Source organism: Camelus dromedarius, chromosome 2, assembly GCF_036321535.1.
Source record: "Camelus dromedarius isolate mCamDro1 chromosome 2, mCamDro1.pat, whole genome shotgun sequence".
Lineage (NCBI taxonomy): Eukaryota > Metazoa > Chordata > Mammalia > Artiodactyla > Camelidae > Camelus > Camelus dromedarius.
Window position 1 is genome coordinate 88,811,647 of NC_087437.1, and position 21,702 is coordinate 88,833,348.

General features: G+C 39.4%; 1 protein-coding gene across 3 annotated transcripts in view; it reads left to right on the plus strand.

Annotated features, from left to right (window-relative positions):
* Positions 1–11,192: 11,192 nt before the first annotated feature.
* VGLL3 (vestigial like family member 3) overlaps positions 11,193–21,702 on the plus strand; it is a 39,230-nt gene continuing 28,720 nt past the window's right edge. For 2 of the 3 annotated variants that reach the window (XM_064496331.1, XM_031457625.2), the window contains exon 1: positions 11,438–11,629. In XM_064496331.1, coding sequence (XP_064352401.1) covers positions 11,504–11,629 — 126 coding nt within the window. In that variant the 5' untranslated portion in view covers positions 11,438–11,503. Of the gene's footprint in view, positions 11,630–21,702 lie in introns of all 3 variants that reach the window. The other variant, XM_064496340.1, reaches the window with a different exon arrangement.

The following is a 21,702-nucleotide window of genomic DNA, read 5'->3' on the forward strand; positions in this document are numbered from 1 at the left end:
GTAAAAAGCTTAAGACCTGCCAGACACAAAGCAGGCACTATATAAAGGTTAACTCTGATTATTATTACTATTATTACTGTTTCTTAGTTCCCTTATCCTGATAAAATTTCTGTTATTATTAGACAATTTCAGGAAACCTATACCTAATTATACCACCAGGATGGACTTGATTTTGTAATCTCTCTGGACACCATCATACGAAGGATGAGCTACTATAATTTATAGTTACTGGAGATGATATATATCTTCTGAAATCCCAATGGATTTTGTATTTTTCAGTTGTACTACAGTATGCAATACTAAAGAGACTTATGTTAAAATCCTTAGAAAGTAAAAAAAGTATTATTAAAAGTATTACTCATCATAGCCAATAATTTGACATTATTCTACAAAAATATGAAAATTAGGTTAAAAATTATAAAAGGTATATTTTCTGTCTAACGTTCACATAAAAAAATCCTTAGAATCTGTGTTTCTATTTGGTGTTTAAAGAGACCAAAGCAAGAAAATTTACAGAACGACAATCCACGACATTCACTTAACACATAGAGTCATTCAATTCAAATTAACCTAAGCAGAGTTGCACTGTACCTACTTTTGGTGCTGTGTGAAGCACCAAAGAAATACTTAACTCTGCCTCTTCCCTCATGGAATTAATTTTTTTAATCTTTTCATGAGGAAGGCAATTATGATAATTGAAATGATCAGGGCAAAATGAAGAAGAAGAAGAAGAAGTGCATGCAATCAAGTCACCAAATATAAGGTGCAGGCCATATAAATTATAATGGTTATAAATGAAGTCAATTTTCAAATGTTAAGATGTACTTCCTAGAAGTGCTACTTACAATGCGCCATGGAAGTAAGTGGGATTTTGAATATACTCCAGGCATCTATGGCCACAGGGACAATAATGTTAAGACATCCTCCCTGATGCCCTAGGTGTACAAGAAGAATGAAGTGGGCAGCTGGGATGCAGCTAAATTACTTTTAGGACTTGAAGATGTCTATATACATTTGGATGCACGGAATAAACACAATGTGTGAGAATCTGGCAAAAAGCAAATAACTAAACAGAAGAGTAATTTTTTGTTTCTTAAAAGTCATTGGCCTTTAACGTGGTCCAAGACGTTTTCCTTAGATACAAAGGCTCTTTTTTGCTTAGTAGACATAAATTACCTATAGACATCATGATTTGCTCTCAGTGTCCCAGTGAGAGTGCAGCCTGTAGTGTCCCCTTGTGCCCGGTGATGATGGGAAGTCGTAGGGGACAGTGTTTCTTCCCTGCCTTCTCTCTTCTGAATGACAGCAACGTGGGCCCTTGGCTTCATTTATTCTAAAATATTTAAATCAAATCATAAAACTAATGTATTAAAAATGAGAAATAAATTCAAACCAGATTATGCTGGCTGCTGTGATGTATTAATCCAATTGGTCTTTGTCTGTGGTTAGTTAGCCCGGTGGGTTAGAACGCAGTGCTAATAATGCCAAGATCAAGGCTTTAGTCCCTCCTGGCCTGTTTAGCTTTGTTCCATTCCATGGACTGAACTGCACCCAGACCAGGCCAGACATCATATGAATATGTTCCACTTGTCAGAGGCTGACAGATAGAATGTAGTTAGATTAGCCCAGATCAGCCATCACTACCAGGACAACTAGCAAAGAAACAAACAACAGATTCAAGGTACACATTGAACTAATGTTCTGCCACTATCTTCCATGAGGACGAATGATCCTCTTTCATGGTTAAGCACATACTCTTTGCTGATTTGTTAATGCCAGCTAAGAAGTGTCTTGGTAACTCTTCATCTCATCTCAGTGTCCCCAATGTGGATTCCTTTCTATAAATATACAAATAAGGAGTAGTATAAAAATCTTACAATTCCAGCCAAAATTATTAATGGAAAAAAAAATTTAAAAAACTCAACCAATTCTACAGAGAAAGCAGGATGTTTCAGGAATAATTCTAATGATAAATGGAGGTACTAAGAGAGGGTTGCAATGAACCTCCAACATACATTTGCTGTATGTCTCTGCTGGGTCCATTGGAGATCCTTAAGATCTCACTTTGGATTAAACAAACTATGATTAAAAATAGCCTTATTATTAATTAAAACATAGATGCAACTTCATCTGTGGTGTCTTTATATGAGATCAATGTGTAATTTGCAGTGGGCTCTAACCTAAACATATCATAAGAGAAATAAATAAGACAGAGAAGTGGCACTTTACTAGATACTGAAAATCATCTGGAAAAAAAAAAAACTGCCTTGAATTGGAGCACAAATAATATCTCTGTAAGAAATGCTGCCTAAGAAATTCTTGCATGGATGTTTTTAAAACACTCTGCGGAGAGAACACACTGACTCTTACAAGCTTACCCATTAAATCTCACCAGGCTGAAGAGAACAGAATAATGCAAAACATAACAGGCATGTGCTGTGCATAACTCTCACAGGTCATGCATCCTAGATTGTCCTTGATTTCACAGGACTAGATTGTGTGTTTTTTTTTTTTAACATTTTTTATTGATTTATAATCATCTTACAATGTTGTGTCAAATTCCAGTGTAGAACACAATTTTTCAGTTATACATGAACATATATATATTCATTGTCACATTTTTTTCTCTGTGAGCTACCATAAGATCTTGTATATATTTCCCTGTGCTATACAATATAATCTTGTTTATCTATTCTAGTTTTGAAATCCCAGTCTATCTCTTCCCACCCCCCACACCCTTGGCAACCACAAGTTTGTATTCTATGTCTGTGAGTCTATTTCTGTTTTGTATTTCTTCTTTGTTGTTGTTGTTTTTTTTATTTTTTATTTTTTTAGATTCCACACATGAGCGATCTCATATGGTATTTTTCTTTCTCTTTCTGGCTTACTTCACTTAGAATGACATTCTCCAGGAGCATCCATGTTGCTGCAAATGGCATTATGTTGTCAGTTTTTATGGCTGAGTAGTATTCCATTGTATAAATATACCACATCCTCTTTATCCAGTCATCTGTTGATGGACATTTAGGCTGTTTCCATGTCTTGGCTATTGTAAATAATGCTGCTATGAACATTGGGGTGCAGGTGTCATCCTGAAGTAGGGTTCCTTCTGGACATATGCCCAGGAAGATTGTGTGTTTTTAGATCAGAACTCTTGAGAAGACCCCCAAATTGAACCCTCCTACACTGTTGGTGGGAATGTAACTTGGTGCAGCCACTGTGGAAAACAGTATGGAGATTCCTCAAAAAAACTATAAATAGAGTTACTATATGATCCAGCAATCCCACTCCTGGGCATATATCCAGAGAGAACTCTAATTTAGAAAGATATACACACCTCAGTATTCATAGCAGCACTATTCACAATAGCCAAGACATGGAAGCAACTTAAATGTCCATGGAAAGATGATTGGATAAAGAAGGTGTGGCATATTTATATGATGGAGTACTACTCAGCCATAAAATAGAATGAAGTAATGCTATTTGCAGCAACATGGATGGACCTAGAGATTATGATACTAAGTGAAGTCAGACAGAGAAAGACAAATATCATATGATATCACTTTTATGCAGAATCTAAAAAACGATACAGATGTACTTATTTACAAAACAGAAACAGACTCACAGACATAGAAAACAAACATTTGGTTACCAAAGGGGAAAAGGGTGTTGAGAGGGAGGGATAAATTAGGAGTTTGGGATAAGCATATACAAACTGCTGTACATAAAATAGATAAGTGACGAGGTCCCACTGTATAGCACAGGGAATTACATTCAACATCTTGTAATAACTTGTGATGGAAAAGAATCTGAAAAAGAATATATATATATTTGTATGTATGTATAACTGAATCACTACACTGTATACCAGAAACCAACAGAACATTGTAACTCAATTATACTTCAGTACAAAAAAATTTTTAAAAGACCCCCAAATTATGTTTTTTTTTAAGTTTTTGTTGTTCTATAATAGATCTTGTACCATATGTGAAAGCTGTCTGTTTCACAACTTGCTTAGGGAAGTTTGTGACAGGGAAATACACTAACACTTTGAAGTTTAGTATGGGTCAGTTTCTCCCCTATGAGTTCTTTTTTTTAATTTGTTTTATTTTTTTAGATTCCACATATAAGCAATAACAGAGTATTTATCTTTCTCTGACTTACTTAAATAAGCATGATACTCTCCAGATCCATACATGTTGTTGCAAATGTAGCAAGATTCCATCCTTCTTTACGGTTGAATGATATTCCATTGTGTATGCATACCACATCTTTACCAGTCATCTGTTGATGGCTACTTAGGTTGCTTCATATCTTGGCAATTATAAATAATGCTACTATGAGCATTGAGGTTTATATAACTTTTCAAATTAATGTTTTTGTTTTTTTCAGATATATGCCCAGGAGTGGAATTACTGGATCATATTTAGTTTTTTGAGAAACTGCCATAGTGTTTTCCACAGTAGCTGCACCAATTTACATTCCCATCAGTAGCATACAATGATTTCCTTTTCTCACATTCTGCACAGAATTTGTTATCTGTGGTCTTTCTGATGATAGCCATTGGGACAGCTATGAGATGACATCTCAGTGTGATTTTGACTCCCATTTCTCTGATGATTAGCAGTGTTGAGCATCTTTTTATGTACATGTTGGTCATCTGTACGCCTTCTGTAGAAAAATATCTATTCAGGTCTTCTGCCCATTTTTTAATTGGGTTGTTTGGTTTTTTGATATTGAGTTGTATGGGTTGTTTACATATTTTGGATATTAACCCCTGATTTGTCATATCATTTGCAAATTTTTTTTTCCATTCAGTAGGTGGTCTTTTCATTTGTTGATGGTTTCCTTTGCTGCGCAAAAACTTTTAAGTTTGATTAGCTCCCATTTGTTGATTTTTTTACTTTTGTTTCTTTTGCATTAGGAGACAGATTTAAAATGCACCTATGTTCATCAATGATGCTGGCCTGTAATTTTCTTTTTTGTGTGGTATCTTTGGTTTTGGTATCAGGGTGATCCTGGCCTCATAGAATGATTTGGGAAGTGTCCCTTGCACTGAAATTTTTTGGAATAGTTTGAGAAGGACAGGTGTTCCCATATGAGTTTTAGGTAAATCATTTATTAATCCTCACAGAAGCCCCCTAAATATAACTATATCTCCACTTGGATATGAGAAAACTGAAGTTCAGAGCTTTGTCTGAAGCCAAGGTTGTGCTCCTTTCATTCTTTGTGTGAGTACCTGAGGGCCCAGTTGTGACTGATTTTACTAGTCACCCCACAGCACCGCCAGCCTCTGTCCTCCTGGTCAAGAGGTCAGCCACCAGGTGACTTCTCTAATCGCCATCTCCTACATGGCTTGCTAGCCTGTCCTCCTGTCTACTCTGGCCACTCTTCTGGACTCAATTCAAGTCTCTGTTTCCTGAAACTAAGGTCATGTTTCTGATAATATCACATGCTATTCAATTTCTCCCCAGTTTTACTGAGACATAATTGACATAAAACATGGTATAAGTTTAAAGTGTACAACATAATGATGTGACTTACATACATCATGAAATGATTAGCAAAAACATTTTTTAAAGAAGACATGGCTCCTAAACGTGAACCAACATTTCGTCTGATGATCAACCCAAGAAAAGGCAGTCTTTTCGACGCTAGAGGTTAAATCGTCTGTGTTGAACTTATGAGGCACAGTACATGTATATCCAGTTCATTGTGGGGGTTTGAAGAAATTTTCAGTAATATGTTGGGCAAAGTTTCATTTGCTTTATTTATTGACTTTAGAACCCCAGATAAAATATATTTCCACTCTATAAGGCTTGGGCTCTGGGCTGGATGATAATTTTTGTAAGTTACTTGCATATAGAGGTGATCTGTAGATGGATGAGATCTCTTAAGATGAGAAAATTATCCAGGACTAAGACTAAGAAACTTGATATTTAGAGTTTAAGTAGAGGAGGATTTGGCAAAGGAAACTGAGAAAGAATAGCCAAAGTGTAAGGAGACAGATTAGCAAAGAGGAACATCATGGTAGGATGTCAAGAGAAGAGGTAACTTTAAGGAGGCATTAACCCACAGCATCAAAATTTATGAAGCATCAATTAGGATGAAGTTAAAAACATGAAGTTCGAACTTTTTAACGTGACCACTACTTGTGACCTTAGTGAATTTTGGTGCGGTGATGAAGCAAAAATCTGATTGCAAATGGGTGGAACAGTGAATAGAAAGGGAGAAAGAGGAGGAAGTGAGTCTGTGGAGTTTGTGATGGTGGAGAAGACAGGAGACAGAGCTTACAAGAGGACGAGGGTGAGCGAACCAGAGGGACAGAGTAAAGTTGCCAGGCGTTGCGGAAGGGCCCACTGAAGACAGGTGATCCTAAGGACAACTGAGTAAAGTGGTTGTATTGCTTTACACGTGCCTTTTGACCTTCTGCTTTCACATCTATTCCATTCGTGTTATTAGCACCACCCTTAGATCCAGGCAGCCAGAGCCCCTCCTTGGCCTCTGAGCTTTAGAGAACCTCTCACTGGTCTTCCTCCTCTTGTGTCTCTCCTTGTAGGAATCTGTTGGGCCAAGGGGACATCCCCAAGTCCTCCGTTCCAGCTCCCCTCCTCATTCTGCTATTGATTAGCTTCCCAGTGCTGCTGTAACAAATGACCACAAACTCACTGACATAAACTGGTGCAAATTTATTTTCTTATAGTTCTAGGGGTGTGAAGTCCAAAATGGCATTGTTGGCAGGGCTGTACTCCTTCTGGAGTCTCCAGGGGAGCCCACTTTCTGGCCTTTCTGGCTTCTAGAGGCTGCCTGCATGTCTTGGCTCCTGGCTCCTTTCCATCTTCAGAGTCAGTGATGGCTTACAGAATCTTTCTAACATCACATCAATTTGACACTGACTCTTCTGCCTCCTGCCTCCCCTCTTAAAAGGACCCTTGTGATTACTCGCACTGGGCTTACCTAGATAATCCAGGATAATTTTTCTACCTTAAAATCTACTCACTAGTAACCTTAATTCCAAATGCAATTTTAACTCCCTTGTGTCATATAAGTTAAACATATTCATAGGCACTGTTCTGTCTAGAACAACCATGTTTTTGTACTCAAGACCTGGGAATTTCCTGCACAGATGACCCAAGTCCACTTCTTCAGAGCCATGATTCCTAGACTGTGCTGCATTATCAGTGGGTTCAGATGAGGCCAGAAGGATGGCCAAGATCAGCTGTGTGGTATCCTGGGAAGACGGTTTGGATGCACAGATTGAGATGTCCAACCTGTGAACTGCAGGTCCCCTATGTGCTCTGACACTATAACCCCAAGTTAAAGACAAGCCTGGTTGTCATCTCTCAAAAACAGAAAGCTTCCCCCCTCTTTGCTCTATTTTATCCCAAGAGATATTGGGAAGATCCACTTCAAGTTACCCTGACAAATAAAACTGCTTTGGTGAGTTCACCTCCCTAAATTCCAGCTGGAAAATTTGGAAATATTCTGGGAAATTTGGTGGGCAGGGTCAAAAATGTAGTGACTGTAAACTCCTGACTCAGAAGAGTTGGGAATATTCAAGGTCATGTAGGGATTCTATTAGAATCACAGTGGCTGGGATAGAAAAGAGTAGGAGGATAAACACTGGCTGGGTAGGCATGAGTTCCACACCACTGAGCCAGAGGACAGACAGAGAAGCGTGAGAGGGGCAGGATGAAAAGGTACATGAGTCATCTTTGAGGAACTTTCGCTCAGAAGTGCAAAGAATCAACTTCTACTCCATTACTACGTTATCGCAAGTAATTGTGACATCCCTGCATAATAGACATGAAAATGAGTACACCAGTGGTCAGACTGAATTCTCTGGGTTGGGTGAGTCACTATTGTCAAATGCAATTGGCCTACATTCCCCTCCACTCCTTATCCACAACTCCAGGTCACCAAAGGGTGATCTAATCAGAGGCCTCTTCTTATATGCATAGATGAATATGTATAAATGGGTGCATGTAGGCACACCCTCATATAACATACGCATGTGTGTAATATATGTATGTGATTGTTTCTGTATCCTTATCGTCGGATGATAAGGAACAGAACTAAGAGTCAAGAGACCTGAGGCTTTGGTTTTAGTTCTGCCTCCAGTTCCCTAAGAGACTTTAATTAGATCACTTCCTTGCACATCTTTGAAAGAAGATGTTTTAGACCACGTGACCTTTTTGATTCTTTTCTATTCTAAAACCCAAAACATCTACCTGGGGGAAGTCAGGCACATCAGCTCTCCTATCAGAACTCCAGCTTTGCTTAATAGGAATTAGCCTACTTTTTATTAATGAGCAAACAAAGACTCTAGCCTTTGACAGTTATGTCCTCCCTCTTCTCTGTCCTTCTAGATTCTCATTCTGGGCAGAATTGATCTTTACTTTCTCATTTTCATCCATTAGAGCCATATGGAAATGAAGGCAGTTAGCAAAACCAAGATATTGTATTATAGGAAGATTTTGCCAAACACTTCCAGACTTTTGAGTCCATGACATTAGTATCCAAGAACTACATCTTTGTCATACAGTAAGCATTTGCAACATACTAGATAGAAGCTGTGTGGGGCACAAGGAAGATGCAGAAATTAGGGGTATGGACATGTTGGATCTAGTTCTGCCTTTATTCTCTAAGTCAATAAATATAGACTGAACACCTTCTAAATATTAGATGTACACAATACAAATGTTCTCCACTGCAGTGTAGTGGAGGTGACATACTGAGCATGTAATTGTACAAAAAAATTAATCACCCACAGATATATTAAATTATCTGAAGATAATGTTAGAGGTGTTAAGTGACCATGCTCCTTCCTGGAAAGGGAGGTCTCAGTTCAGGTGGCTGAATAGACAGTTGCAGGAGACGGTGCACAAGTAGGGGCCAAAATTTGAATGTGAAAGATTTGGGACTGTGGACTGTAGGGAGCTACCATCAAATTTTTTAAAAGAGGGACAAAGGTCATCACTTTGACGGGTTTGCCGTGGTCAGGATGGAAAAGAACAGGAGGATAAATTATGAAAAATGGATCAGAAGAGGGTTCAACTTGGCACCTACAAAGCAGGTAGGAGCCTCCTGCAGGAATCCAGGTGAGAGACGCTGAGTGAACTGAGGGTCATAGCAACAGAGATAAAGAGATGACAGTAGAGAGTCAGTGGAGATAAAAGTTCGAATCGTATGGACTCCAAGACCAGATATGGCGATTGTGAGAAGAACGGCGTGCTGGGTGATGCCCAGATTTCCAGTGCAGCAACTAGGGTAGGAGTTTCAATACCTGACGTGGAATTAAAAGAAGAGGATCAGGTTGGGGCTATAGGGAAAGGATTAGGGTTAGTATGACCGAGGTTCCTATGGAATTTCTGCGTGAAGCCATCCGGACAGAAGCTGAGTAGATGAATCTGGAACACAGAAGATGGGTAATGACCAGTGGTTGTCAATTTGAGAAAAGGCAATAATAAACATTTTAAATAAGTGTGTATATTTCTTAACTGATAGGAATACTCCTCCATTACAAAGAGGCCAAAGTCTAAACTGTGATAGCCCCTGAATAAATATATTTTTAATATTCCATGGATGAAAGAATGAGTGAGTTAATAGGAACTGCTATGAGTAACAAAGAGTTCCTATACAATTATTACAGTTTGTATATTTGAGTGTAGGAGTGAGGGTGTGCGTATCTACGCATTTATGTGTGTGTCTGTGTAGTTATTATGCATATCCACATACACATTTATATAAAGATTAACAATATAAACAATACATGAGTAATATACCTCTGTATCAGTCTACTTGGACTCCCATAACAAAATACCATAGACTGAGTGGCTTAAATGCAGAAATTACTTTGTCGCAGTTCTGGATGCTGAAATTCCAAGATCAGAGGACCCTCAGGGTTAGTTTCTGGTGAGGCCTCTCTTCCTGGCTTGTAGACTAAGGCCTCTCACTGAGTGTCACAAGGCCTGTCCTCTATACCAAAGCAGAGAGATCTTTGATATCCCTTCCTCTGCTCATAAGGACACCAGTCCTAGGGCCCATCTTTATGACCTCATTTAACCTTAATTACCTCCTGACAGGCTTTGTCTCCAGATAGTGACAACGGGGGTTAGGCTTTGACACATGAATTGGGGGGAGCACAATTCAGCCCATAACAACGTCATTTGACATCCAGATTAACTTCTCATCAAAGAATAGTCTCCGTGAAAACAAAAGAAAGTGTTCCGTGTCATACACAGGGGGAGAGATATACTGTTAAAGTTCGGAAAGTTTGCTTATTTACAAAGTAAGTATAATTTTGTCTATTTTACCTGGTTATATCGAAATACAATTATATTCCTAGGAACAGATTTTCTTTTTCATTTTTCATTTTATTTTAGTGACAGTTGTAAGCCACTTGCAAATAAATAAACCTTTAAATAATAGCTGGATGGGTTTAATCCTTGTTAATGTCCATCGCTCTTTGGAAACCAGGCTGAAAAAGCCAGAAGAGGTTGACATCCCGCAAGGATGTCATACCATGAAGGTGGAAATTTAAAGCGGAGCTTGCTTGGAGAAAGCCGTGTTGCATTCTTGGCGTGTGCGCACTTGCAAGGAAGTTAACTTTCACTTATACGGTGATGCTTAATGCAGGAGCTAATCCCAGTTTATTTTGTGCCTGCTCTATTTTATCTGTTAGTCACTTGACCTTCGTTTAGCCTTGGCCTCTACGTTGGTGTTCCCCATAAAAGCTTGGGTCTGGGAAGCCCTCGCCCTGACGGCCAGGTGACAGGAGAGAGGGTGGGAACCCGAGGAGCTTTAAGGGCGTGGAGCCTCTCGCATACCATTCCCTCCCACCACCACCCCACGGCCGGGAGGCGGAGAGGGCTTCCAACTTCGCTCCAATCCGCGGCCGGCCCTCCTCCGGGTCCCCCTGCTGGGCGACCCGCCCGCCGCGGACCGAGTTGGAGGAACTTCGCCGACCTTCGCGTCAGAGCCCGGGGAGGCGAGGTGCTCCCCCACCCCTCCCCTGCCGGCCCCCTCTCTCTGCCCCCGCATTCCCGGTCCTCTCCCAGCCCGGAGAGCCGGTGATAGGACGAGCCCCTGGCGTGCATTGTGTATATGCAAACCGAGCCCGGCTCCCCAGGTCTGCCCGACCCGGGCCGGGGCTGCGGCTGCGGCTGGCGCTGCCGTGGGCGCCGCTGCCCTCGCCGGAGCGCCGCTCTGTCATGACCCTGCCGCGCGGCGGGCCACTGCGTCCCCGAGTCGCTATGTAAGCGCAGGCCAGGGGACACCCGGAGGGGCTGAAGATGAGGGTGCCCGCGCATGGGCCCCCGCTGATTGCCAACCCCTCCCGAGCCCGCGCCTCGCGCGGAGCCCGCGGCCGCCGAGGACCCGCCTTCGCCGCAGTAGCAGCTGGAGCTGCGACAGAGGCGGCAGCTGCGGCGGCGGCGGCGCCCATCGCGCGAGCGCACAGAGCGGTGGCGGCAGCTTCGGGGCCGCCGCTGCCCCGGCTGCCATGAGTTGTGCGGAGGTGATGTATCACCCCCAGCCGTATGGAGCGCCCCAGTATCTGCCCAACCCTGTGGCAGCTGCAACCTGCCCCACAGCCTATTACCACCCGGCGCCCCAACCTGGCCAGCAGGTGAGTCACCGACCGGGCAGCCTGCCGGGGGCGGGGGCGAGGGGCACCGAGAGTATCGGTCTGGGGCTCCCGCGACGTCCCTCTGGGACGGGTGGCGCGGGGATGCTCTGAGACATGCGGGAGCGCCCTTGAGCCGAAAGCCGTCAGAAGAGAAGAGACAGACGAGGCTTCGGGAAGGGACCAGCAGCCAGGTGGACGGGTGGGGATTCGAAGAGAGGCATTGCCTGGCTGGGGGCTTCAGTGAGCTGTTGTCATCGGAGCTCAGAGGCTATGTCTCACAGCCACCCCAGCTCTTAAGGCTCAGTTCTCTGAAGCTCACCAAGGGAATCTGTTTTAGGAGTATGTGAGTAAACTTCCTTTAAACCAAGTACTTTGTTTCCGTCGAAAAGGTAGAGTCTTTCGGGGTTTTCTTAATTAAGAGGATGAAATGTGTCACTGACATAGGGGAGGCTACCTGGACGGTGAGCTCAAAAAATGACTTTTCTGGGAATTTTCTGGTGGAACATGGGTTTAGTGTAATATCTATCAAATTTTTCTAGAAGTTCTCGGTAATATCTGTCTTCTTCCCGTACTGTGACATAGACAACAGAGATTGATCCCAGAATTCCTCGTTCATTTTTAATTTCCATCAAAGCACAGAGGTATTATATATAGTTCTGTCTGTTGGATGGAACCCTTTCCTCTCCCATACAAGAGGTAGCCTTGGATCACTGGATGCTGGGTCTTCACCACATCAAGAGTAACTGAATGCTGTCTGATAAAAAGGGTTCAGGAACTAGGGAGACGATAGAGTTCCTTTAGAAGGGAGGAGAGGGTTCTGGGAAAGTTAGCACCAGGCACCTCTGGACATTCCTCTCTAAACGCCAACAGAGTGTGTGTCAAGGCTTAGTTAGTGCTACATAAAACACATATGGGAGCACGTGGCCAGAGGCTGTACCAAAGTAGGGTCCTCAGATTCTTGAATTAAGGTGGGTTGATTTGGTGAGACTTACAAAAATATGATTTATACACTCTGAGGTGGAGACACCAATCAGGGATCTAGATATGGTTCTGAAACTAACATTCATAGAATTGAGTTTTTTGCTTGTTTCTTTAAAATCATAGGTTTTATCGTGGTCTTCAGGGTTTGGCTTTTTAATTAATCTGACTGTTTAATTTCTTTATTTCCTCTACCTCTGTCTCTATTGTGCTACACTTTGGAAAGAAATGATAATTTCTGTTTAAAACTTATGGACTGAAATTCAGCTAATTCTGAAAGGGTACATACTCTAGATTTATCTACTAAACAGTGTGAGCTTAACCAGGACTAACTAGGGCAAAAGAGGAAGGACCCCTACTTTCTTGCTTTTGCAAAAAGCAAGATTACTTTTAGGGAGGGGAATGGGAAAGCATTTTGCAATTTGTGATCAAGGGTGACAGGTTGAAACATTTTCTTTATACTATTTGTTTTTCTTTGGCTTTAAATATAAAAGATATAAGTAATGGAAAAAAACCATTTAGGGACAAGTCAGGCAAGTGAGGCAAAGAGATGCTAGATGTCCATTTTATGTGTTTTATGAACACTCTGTCCCAGAAGAACCACCCTTTTCTTCTCCCCCCTCTTCCATCTCAGAGACTAGAGAGGCCTTCAATTATCAATTGGAATGTGGACGAGCAACAGACTCAAACTTTACTAAACATTCAAAAAAGTATTTTCCCCTTAAAAATAACTTAAATTAGCAGGAGTCGTGAATAAGGTTTTATTTTCTAGAGTTGTGAAAATAATTCCATTAAAATATGACTCTCTGGTGGGGGTTAGAATGAGAATGCTTTTTTTTGGAGCTAGAAAATAAAATACAGCATCTGAAAAATTATAAATAACTAATCATAAAATTTCATTTTTAATAAAAAATAACTCACACTTTATCTAACTTTTGTAATAGCCCGCCACCTCAGTTCCCAAATTGCATTCTTTTGCTAAGACTATCAAGAAACAAAAATGAGCTGACTTTTTCATCTGAATTGTCCACCTTGACGAGTGGCACAAATTAGTATATAGTAACCAACATCTGCTATACTTTGGGCTTCTGCAGATATTTATAAAGTGGGTGTTAGGCAGAGTTGACCTTAAAAACTTACTGGAGAACTGTGCTTGAAATCTTCATGTTTCTTTTACTACACTGGCTTGTTCACGATTACTTTTTTTTTTTTTTTTTTGTCAAGTAAAGAAACTATTTGACTATAACTGGCTAGCAAAATAAAAAGACAGTAGGGAAACCACTGTTCTTTTACTGTCGGGAGTTTATTTTGATGACCTATATTTTCTATTGGAAAAAAGAGTAAATCAGGAAATTCTTATCAGGCCGACAGTGTTTTTAGACTATGCGGTGCGTGGGTGAAGTGGGACTAATATTGACTTGGCCCAAATGTAGTCATCTGAGAATACATATTTTGGTTGTTTTTGCATTCCATAAGGTTTTATCATTATTATCCATGAAGATTGTTTTCTCCGTACATGGGAAGTGACCCCTAATAGCATCTTGCCTGGGAGACAAAAATAAGGGCTACAAGTCCTACTGCATTTGGAAAGTTGACTTGTTGAGGACAAGAAGCAGAAAAAGTGAGAGTTATAGAGAAAGTTTAATGGCCATGTATAAAAAGTTAGAAAAGAGCATTAAAGTTTTATATTACTTCTCTATTTTTAATTATTGTAGTGTATCTTTGAACTGATTTTTTTTCTCAAATCTATATTGCTCTGAAGTCCTTGTAACTTACTATGTAATAATGGCTTATTATGATGGATTTTAAACATAGGTACATTTTCCCTCTTAATGATTATATAGCAGAAAATTCTTTTTGAAAAGTTGTGGAACTTCAAACTCTGGGCATATGTACTCTCAGCTTTTTCCCTAGAAGCACAATGTATACTGGAAAAAAAATTTTTTTTTTAATGTAGGTACTGGGGATTGAACCCAGGACCTCGTGCATGCTAAGCACATGCTGTGCCACTGAGCTCTACCCTCCCCCCTACACTGGAAGTTTTAAGTTGCACTTTTTAATTGAACATATTCTATACGTTGTTGGTGGGTAATAGTTTAGTGTCTTAAAAAAACAGTGAACTGCATATACATCAGGCTGCATTGCAATGTGTTATTTAGGCATACAATAGACTAAGTGAATCAAAGTAATATGTAAATATATCTGAAGAGTAAATTTTATATTCCTTGACGTTAATTCTTAGAAATTGCATGGCTGTGCATAAATCTTACAATGTGCCTTATAGAGCCAGAATTTGCTGAGGGATGCTAAGTTCCCAGGTCCATGTGGCCACCATCTCCTCATGGCATGGCCTTAATACATCAGTCCCTACCATCTCCTCTGGAGAACCCTTGACTCAGTATCTCTGCATGTGCTCCAAAGGCATGATGACACTGCAGAACATGTGCAGGAAGGAATGCACTTGTATTCCAACAGTGACGGTAGGCAAGAAGGAGAAAAAAATTTGAAATATGTTCAGAAAAAATTGAGGGAAATAATATGAAATCATAGATTCCCTTCATACTCCATGGATATCTTATCTTAAATACAATCTGTTGTTGTCTAAAATCTCCCTCCCCGCAGATAGTCATAATGTTAACATTAGGAAGATACTTAAAGCAAAGCTTTCAGAACTATGCAGTTCACAGATGAGAACAATCCCCAGTTCTCTAATTGTGCTTAGGGGTTTTGAACAGTCACACTTTGGATGTCATATAAGTTAGAGTGTATTTACTCTGCCATCTTCAAGGGTGACAGCTGGGTGAATCTGCATGCATGCTTTCACTTAAAAGAATGAAAAGCCCTTGGGAGGCAGAACTTCAGTCATAAGTTTGGAAGGCATTTTTTCACTCTTTTCTCTGGACTCTGCCACCTTGGTTAGGTCATACAATCTCTCTGAGATTCTGTTTGTTAGGGGAAAAAAACCCTGGAAAAACATGCTTCAACCCCTCCTTTTACAAATGAGGAAATGGATGTTTATGGAGCTGAAATGTCAGGTTAAAAATTTCAAAGCTAATTGGTGACAAAAATAGGACCACGGGATCCCCTGACCCCCAGTGTAGCACCTTTTCACCATACCATGCAATCTCCCAGGATTTTTTTTTTTTTTGCTATTGCACAATAGGCTTATTTTTGTCTTCATTGCTCCAAATCAACTCTTTGATAAAGAAGATTAATATGCAGTAGATTCTTTGGCCTCGGAGCTTGAAATTCTTTCCCAGTCCTTGGTAGTGTACGTTTTTAGTTGAGGCATTCCAAAGTCCTTTTGCAAGCATTTGTATTATGCTAATGATTTTTGCCATCCATGTTGCGTCCTTTGTGGATGAAGCAGAATATCCACTTAGCAAATGAACATTTATTTATTTTTAAATAATATGCAGGAAGTGGTATTAACAGTCAGTTCTAAGTGCCTCATGTATCATTGTGAGTCCAACATAAGTTGAGATTCATTAAGAGGAAAGAATACAATTATATTCTAAGTAGTTTCAATACACAGTCCACTGATTTGAGGTGGAGGATCTCATTTTCTTGCGACTGTAAGCAAAGATTTAAGTGGCTTTAAAAGAATTCATACAGGACTTCTTTGAGAAAGAACAGCCCCTCCAATTCTATACTGCACAAACTAACTTGACTGTAGAGACTTAAAGCTGAAAGTGCCTCATAGTTTTATGCTCCCCGTAACTTTCCAGCCAGAAAATTCGAAGCTAGAGGGAAAATTCAACTTTAAAATAACTAAACCAAACTGCTGTCTCTGGCAGTCAACCAGAATGGAGATTACAATACCGATAGTAAGGGCAGGCTTGAAATCCATAAAATCATGTGTAGAGAGGCTCCATTCACTAGGGAACCCAACGCCAGGACAAGGTAGTGCTCTTTGGAAACCTAAGTGAAGGGCATTTTCATTAAATGCAAGGAAGTCCTGCTTCACCCAGCACTCGCCGAAGTCTCACATCTCACAAAGTTGGAGATGACCAAGACATGACTCATAACAAAAGAGATGAGCGTGATCAGAGGGTAGAACCATCCTGCATGGTGCCTCCCTGGGCAACTACAGAAGAGACGCTGTCTTGTATCTTTCTGTGCAAAGGGCATTTTCAATGAGACTAAGAATATTATGCTCATGATCCCTAGGGCAGATCCTAAAGCAAACTTGAGAGTTAAGCGACTGTCGTTCTAAAACCTGGCCACTTAACTTGAATTCTGTTTCCATAGACCGTAATTCCTGCTAGCTTTCAAAAGGTAATCTCCAAATGGATACATTTAGTAACAGATAACAATTTAAGGCGTTATCTCTAGAAAAACATTTTCATTCAAGAAATAAAAACTCTCTAAGACTTGAATTTCAGACTCGGGCAGAAACGGTGAAGGAAATAGTTTTGGTCAAAACTTTGCACTGAATCTTTCAAAAAGCACCTCCGTAAGCAGCTGGCTTTCTGCTCTAACTATTCATTTAGGAAGATCCTAAGAGTGCCTTGAACCCTTAGCCCCAAACATCTGCTGCTGGAAGCAAGTCATAAATGCCATGTTTATAGATATTTCAGTGGACTCCAGATTTATGCCAGTAATTTACAAGCGTGGTCTGAACTGGGGTAACTGAACTATTCTTCACTTGTCTTATAGTTTAGCAGAGGAAAAACAAAGGAAAGAAGAAAGGAAAGATGGCCTAAAGTGAACAGGTGTCCCTTCCTCTTATTGTTTTGGTGTGCCAAAATGCTTGTCCTTGGGGGATGGAGTCGGGGGGACACTTGAATGATGCCTCCCTTCTTGTTACTGTGAAAATAGATAAAGGGAGGACCAAAACTAATTCCTAGGAATTGGGCTAAATGACCTATGTCTGCAACTGAATTAGCCTTCAATGGTCTGTAAGGTTTTGTTGGCCAGTGTCCTGCAAAATCAGAAGAGGCAGCCAATTTAAGAAACAAAATTAAGTGTGAATTTGTCTGGAGCTCCACATGTTTATTAGGACACAGAGCTGGATGAGACCTCTGAGATAATCAAGTCAACATTCCTCATTGTCAGAAGAGGAAGCTGAAGGCCGGAGGTTTTGGTGCCTTACCCAGATTCATGGACTAGTTTTGGTCAAATCCTCTTACCCGTCCCAAAGAGAACTTTGGTAAAGTTCTCTTTCCACTGGTTTCCCTTCCCATGTGGGCTTCTTTAGAAACAAGGAAAGCAATTAGTAGTTTACCTCATGTTACCTTCTTACTTATCTCATTTTTAAAATCTTTGAATATTAGCTACTTGGAGGAATAAGATAATTAGCCACATAGATAAACCCTGAGGTTCACTTTCTTTACCATTTTCCTCACAGCCTTCTCTCCACGGCTCTGACTCATTTTTGTGGCTCCAAGTCTTTGCACAGTGACTGAAACGAAATAGGAATTAATTGACAATTCGATGAACAACAGATACATTTTTAAAAATGAAATCATACCCTAAATCTAGTAATAGGATTATATAAACATACCAGAAATTTATACATCAGAAACTGTTGTTTCATTCAAAGTAGTCAGTTTGAAAGAGAGCACATACCCTCACGATGTGATCATTACTTAAAACATTTTGGGAATGCAAATTTTGAAATTCTCTCTCAGCCTGTGGCACATTTTTTTTTTTAAACATCGTCAAAACTGGAAAATTTTCATCCTTCCAGGGGATGGTTTTGATTTTTGATAATGACCAAAATCATCGAGAGGCAAGTGTACTCAGAAATAGCTAATATTCTTTTTGGTTTGCTCCTCCTACTGTTAAGAAAAATAAAAACCAAAAAAAAAAAAAAGCAATCAAACACAGAATCTCGGGGTGTGACTGTGTCTCACAAACTGGTTCTGCTCACATTTCCAAAACAGAGTTTCCAGAAAAACGGTAGGCAATTAATTGTATTATGTGTCTGACTTGTCAGGGGGATGACACATTTCTAGGTATAGAAGGACAGTTTTATCTCGATACACATGTATTTTGAAGAGCACAACATTATTTAATAGCCATATCTCTGTGTTTACATCCCTAATTTTTAAATGTTTGTTATAAATAACTTTAGACTTTCCTTAGCATGTGGTGCCGGGCTGCCTGTGGGCTTCTGTTTGTTTATTCAGTTAAACTAAGTATTTTATATATGCTTATTTTCTTTAGTCTGTTTCCGTGACAGATGCTTTGTAGTCAGACAGAAATGGGTTCTAATCCCATCTCTGCCATTTACTAGTTAGATGATCCTGGCCAAGTAAATTGGTTTTTGCATATATAAAGTGAGAATATTTTTTGGACAAAATATCTGTGTATGAGAGTCAGGGAAATAAAATATATAAAAGGTCGGTGGCCTTTCTCCCTTATCCTGACCTGCCCTCCGTCCACCTGATTCCTCCTCCTTCCAACAGGCTAAGGACCAAAACCTCAGGTCTCCCTGAAATATATTTAAAATCTGTCATTCAAATAAGTTCAGAAACATATGCTCGGAGAGCAATGTGCTGCTTTATGGACTTCACAGTTCAGAAACCTTTATTCTGGGCTAGTAGTTTTTTCTTGTAGACTTGAAGCGTGTCTTTCAGCATGAAAGAATCGTTGCATTTAGAGAACAGAGCCAGTAGAAATGAAAAAAAAATTTCCAAATATCCAATGATTCACTAAAATTCTTTTGTTTCCTTAGGAAAACAGTTTCCACATATGCACAGTAATCATTTGGCATTTTGTAAGCTTAAGCCTTGGGGAGTTAGCGGTATTTGGCTCCTGACGCGGAGTCTTCTCTTGTCAGACAAATCCTTTCCCCTGCACATTCCTGTGCGAGTTTGTTTCTGTTGTGCTGATGGCAGGCTTGGAGGTGGTCGGGTCTGGTTCGCACTGCCTTGGCTGACTCCTTGACACTGCTGCTTTCACAGCTTTGCGAGTTAGTTTCAACTTGTTGGCTGTTAACTTGTTCCTCGTTTCCTTTTACCTGGAGAAAACCTGTCATTACTCTGCGATAGGAGATGAACAGTTAAGGTGCATTAAATAAACCAACTTGGAGCTTTTGAAATCCCTTCTGATGACTCCTTTATTTTTGTTAACAATTCTTAAGTGTCTAGTAAGAAAAGCGTGAATACTTCTGACAGATTTGGCTATTTTTAGGGAGTGATGGTGCATTTTGAGAAAAATATGAACTAAATTGCTTTTCAGCCCTGATTCAGGAAATCTAGGTTCTGATGATTTGAGGTTTATTTTCAACAGTTTGAATTTTATATATTATTTTCAAAAACGAAGGTAACACTAGGGAAATTTCATTCCAAGGAACAAACACCAAGTGAAGACAGAGTATGGCCACAGTGTATATATTGAATATACTTAGTTTAAAAAAAAGAAAAGACAAAGAATTGATTTACAATCACCAAAGCACAGATAAAAAAAAGTAATTGAGGCTTAAGGTCTGTGGGGAAGAATATTAGGATGGTGTGAATGTCAGCAAATCAATCGACCGCTGTTTAAATTCTGTGTTCCCGTTTTCTCCTTGCTCACACTTGATGTCTAAAAATATGTGTGTAAATTCGGTGTTGGCATTTTAGGAAGCTATCAGGCCATTTGGATACTTTAGAGTTCTTATTGTAACCAGTGATATTGATTGATGGTGAGGCCATAAATGCACCTGTGTGTTGTAAATGTAAATATTTAAAGTGGTCCACTAAAATTTGTGAAAATTGATGCAATTTTATTTGAAAAAAGTGCAAGAGAGAATGGTAAATTTGCCTTATGTCCTGCCCTTTGGTAGATACATCACAAGCTCCTTCTTTATTTGTTTAGTCGTCTCCAAGCAAATTTATTTAATTAGTAGAAGACCTTCCTTAAAGAGCTGAGAGAGAGGAAAAAAAGTGTATTTTATAATCGCCCTCAAAAATGTATTTAAATAGAATAGCTAAGACAGATATTTTTATTATAGCACAGGTATTTGCATATCAAAAAGAAATATTTCAATATATGCTTATCAAAATGCATATATGTCTATATATGTATTACATATATTAAGTATTAACATTAGAGAAAATCAATACATCCATTGACAGAATTGACATTTAGAAAATACATTACTAAAAGGTATTTCGGTATAAGGAAGGTTTTGCTTATTTTTCCCCATTTCACAGTGAAAAATGTGTAACCTTTAGATTAATTTATTTGTATCCAACCATTCAACAATTGGTCAAAAAAATAAAAACATGAAACCACATAGCATTTAGAAAATTGTGAAACCTTTTAAATAGATCAAGAATCTTTAGTTTAAATTCAGCTATCATCAATGTAAAAATTAAGATAATTTTATTACTACCATTATTGATCATAATACAGTGCTACATTTGCATACAAGTGTAGGCTCTCTTTGTATTTGATTTGCAGTTTTCAAATCATTCACATATATATAATTTTAATTAATTTTATTTTCTCTAAGAATTAATTGCTAATTGGGATAAAATAAAAACATTGCCTTTCTGTGGATAATTAACATAGCCCGGGCACTTTCATTGAAGGCATAAATATTAGAATTAAACAAATGAAACCAAGTAGGTGCAAAGCCCAACTCTCACAGAGAGATGCTGTGTTCGTCATTAACAGGAAGAAGATACCAGTTTCATAGATATTACTGAACACTTGTGGCAGTCAAGCTACTCAGTAGATCAGTTTTGATTTTATTCCTGTATAAAACCAGTGCTTCTTTCTCATACACCAGCGTGTTTGACAGAGTGTGTGTAAATGCTTAAAACGGTGTAACTTTCATAAGTGCATATGTGCACGGAGAAACAGTGCTGTAATTTGACTAATAAGTCATGATATTCATTTAATTTTATAATGGAATTTAAAGCCAGGAGTAACTTTCGAGGTCAGTTAGTTCCACCCTCTCATTTTATACATATGTTAACCTATGTTACTATGGTGTTTCTACTATTGAAGTTAAATATAAACATGGTCAAATCTGCGAAAAACAGATTGTAAGAATTTTATAACTGCTCAGTCATTACAGTCACTTATTCATCAACAAGGCAAGTTCACTTACAGGGAATGAATTATCTATTCATCAAGAAGCGATAACCATATTGACA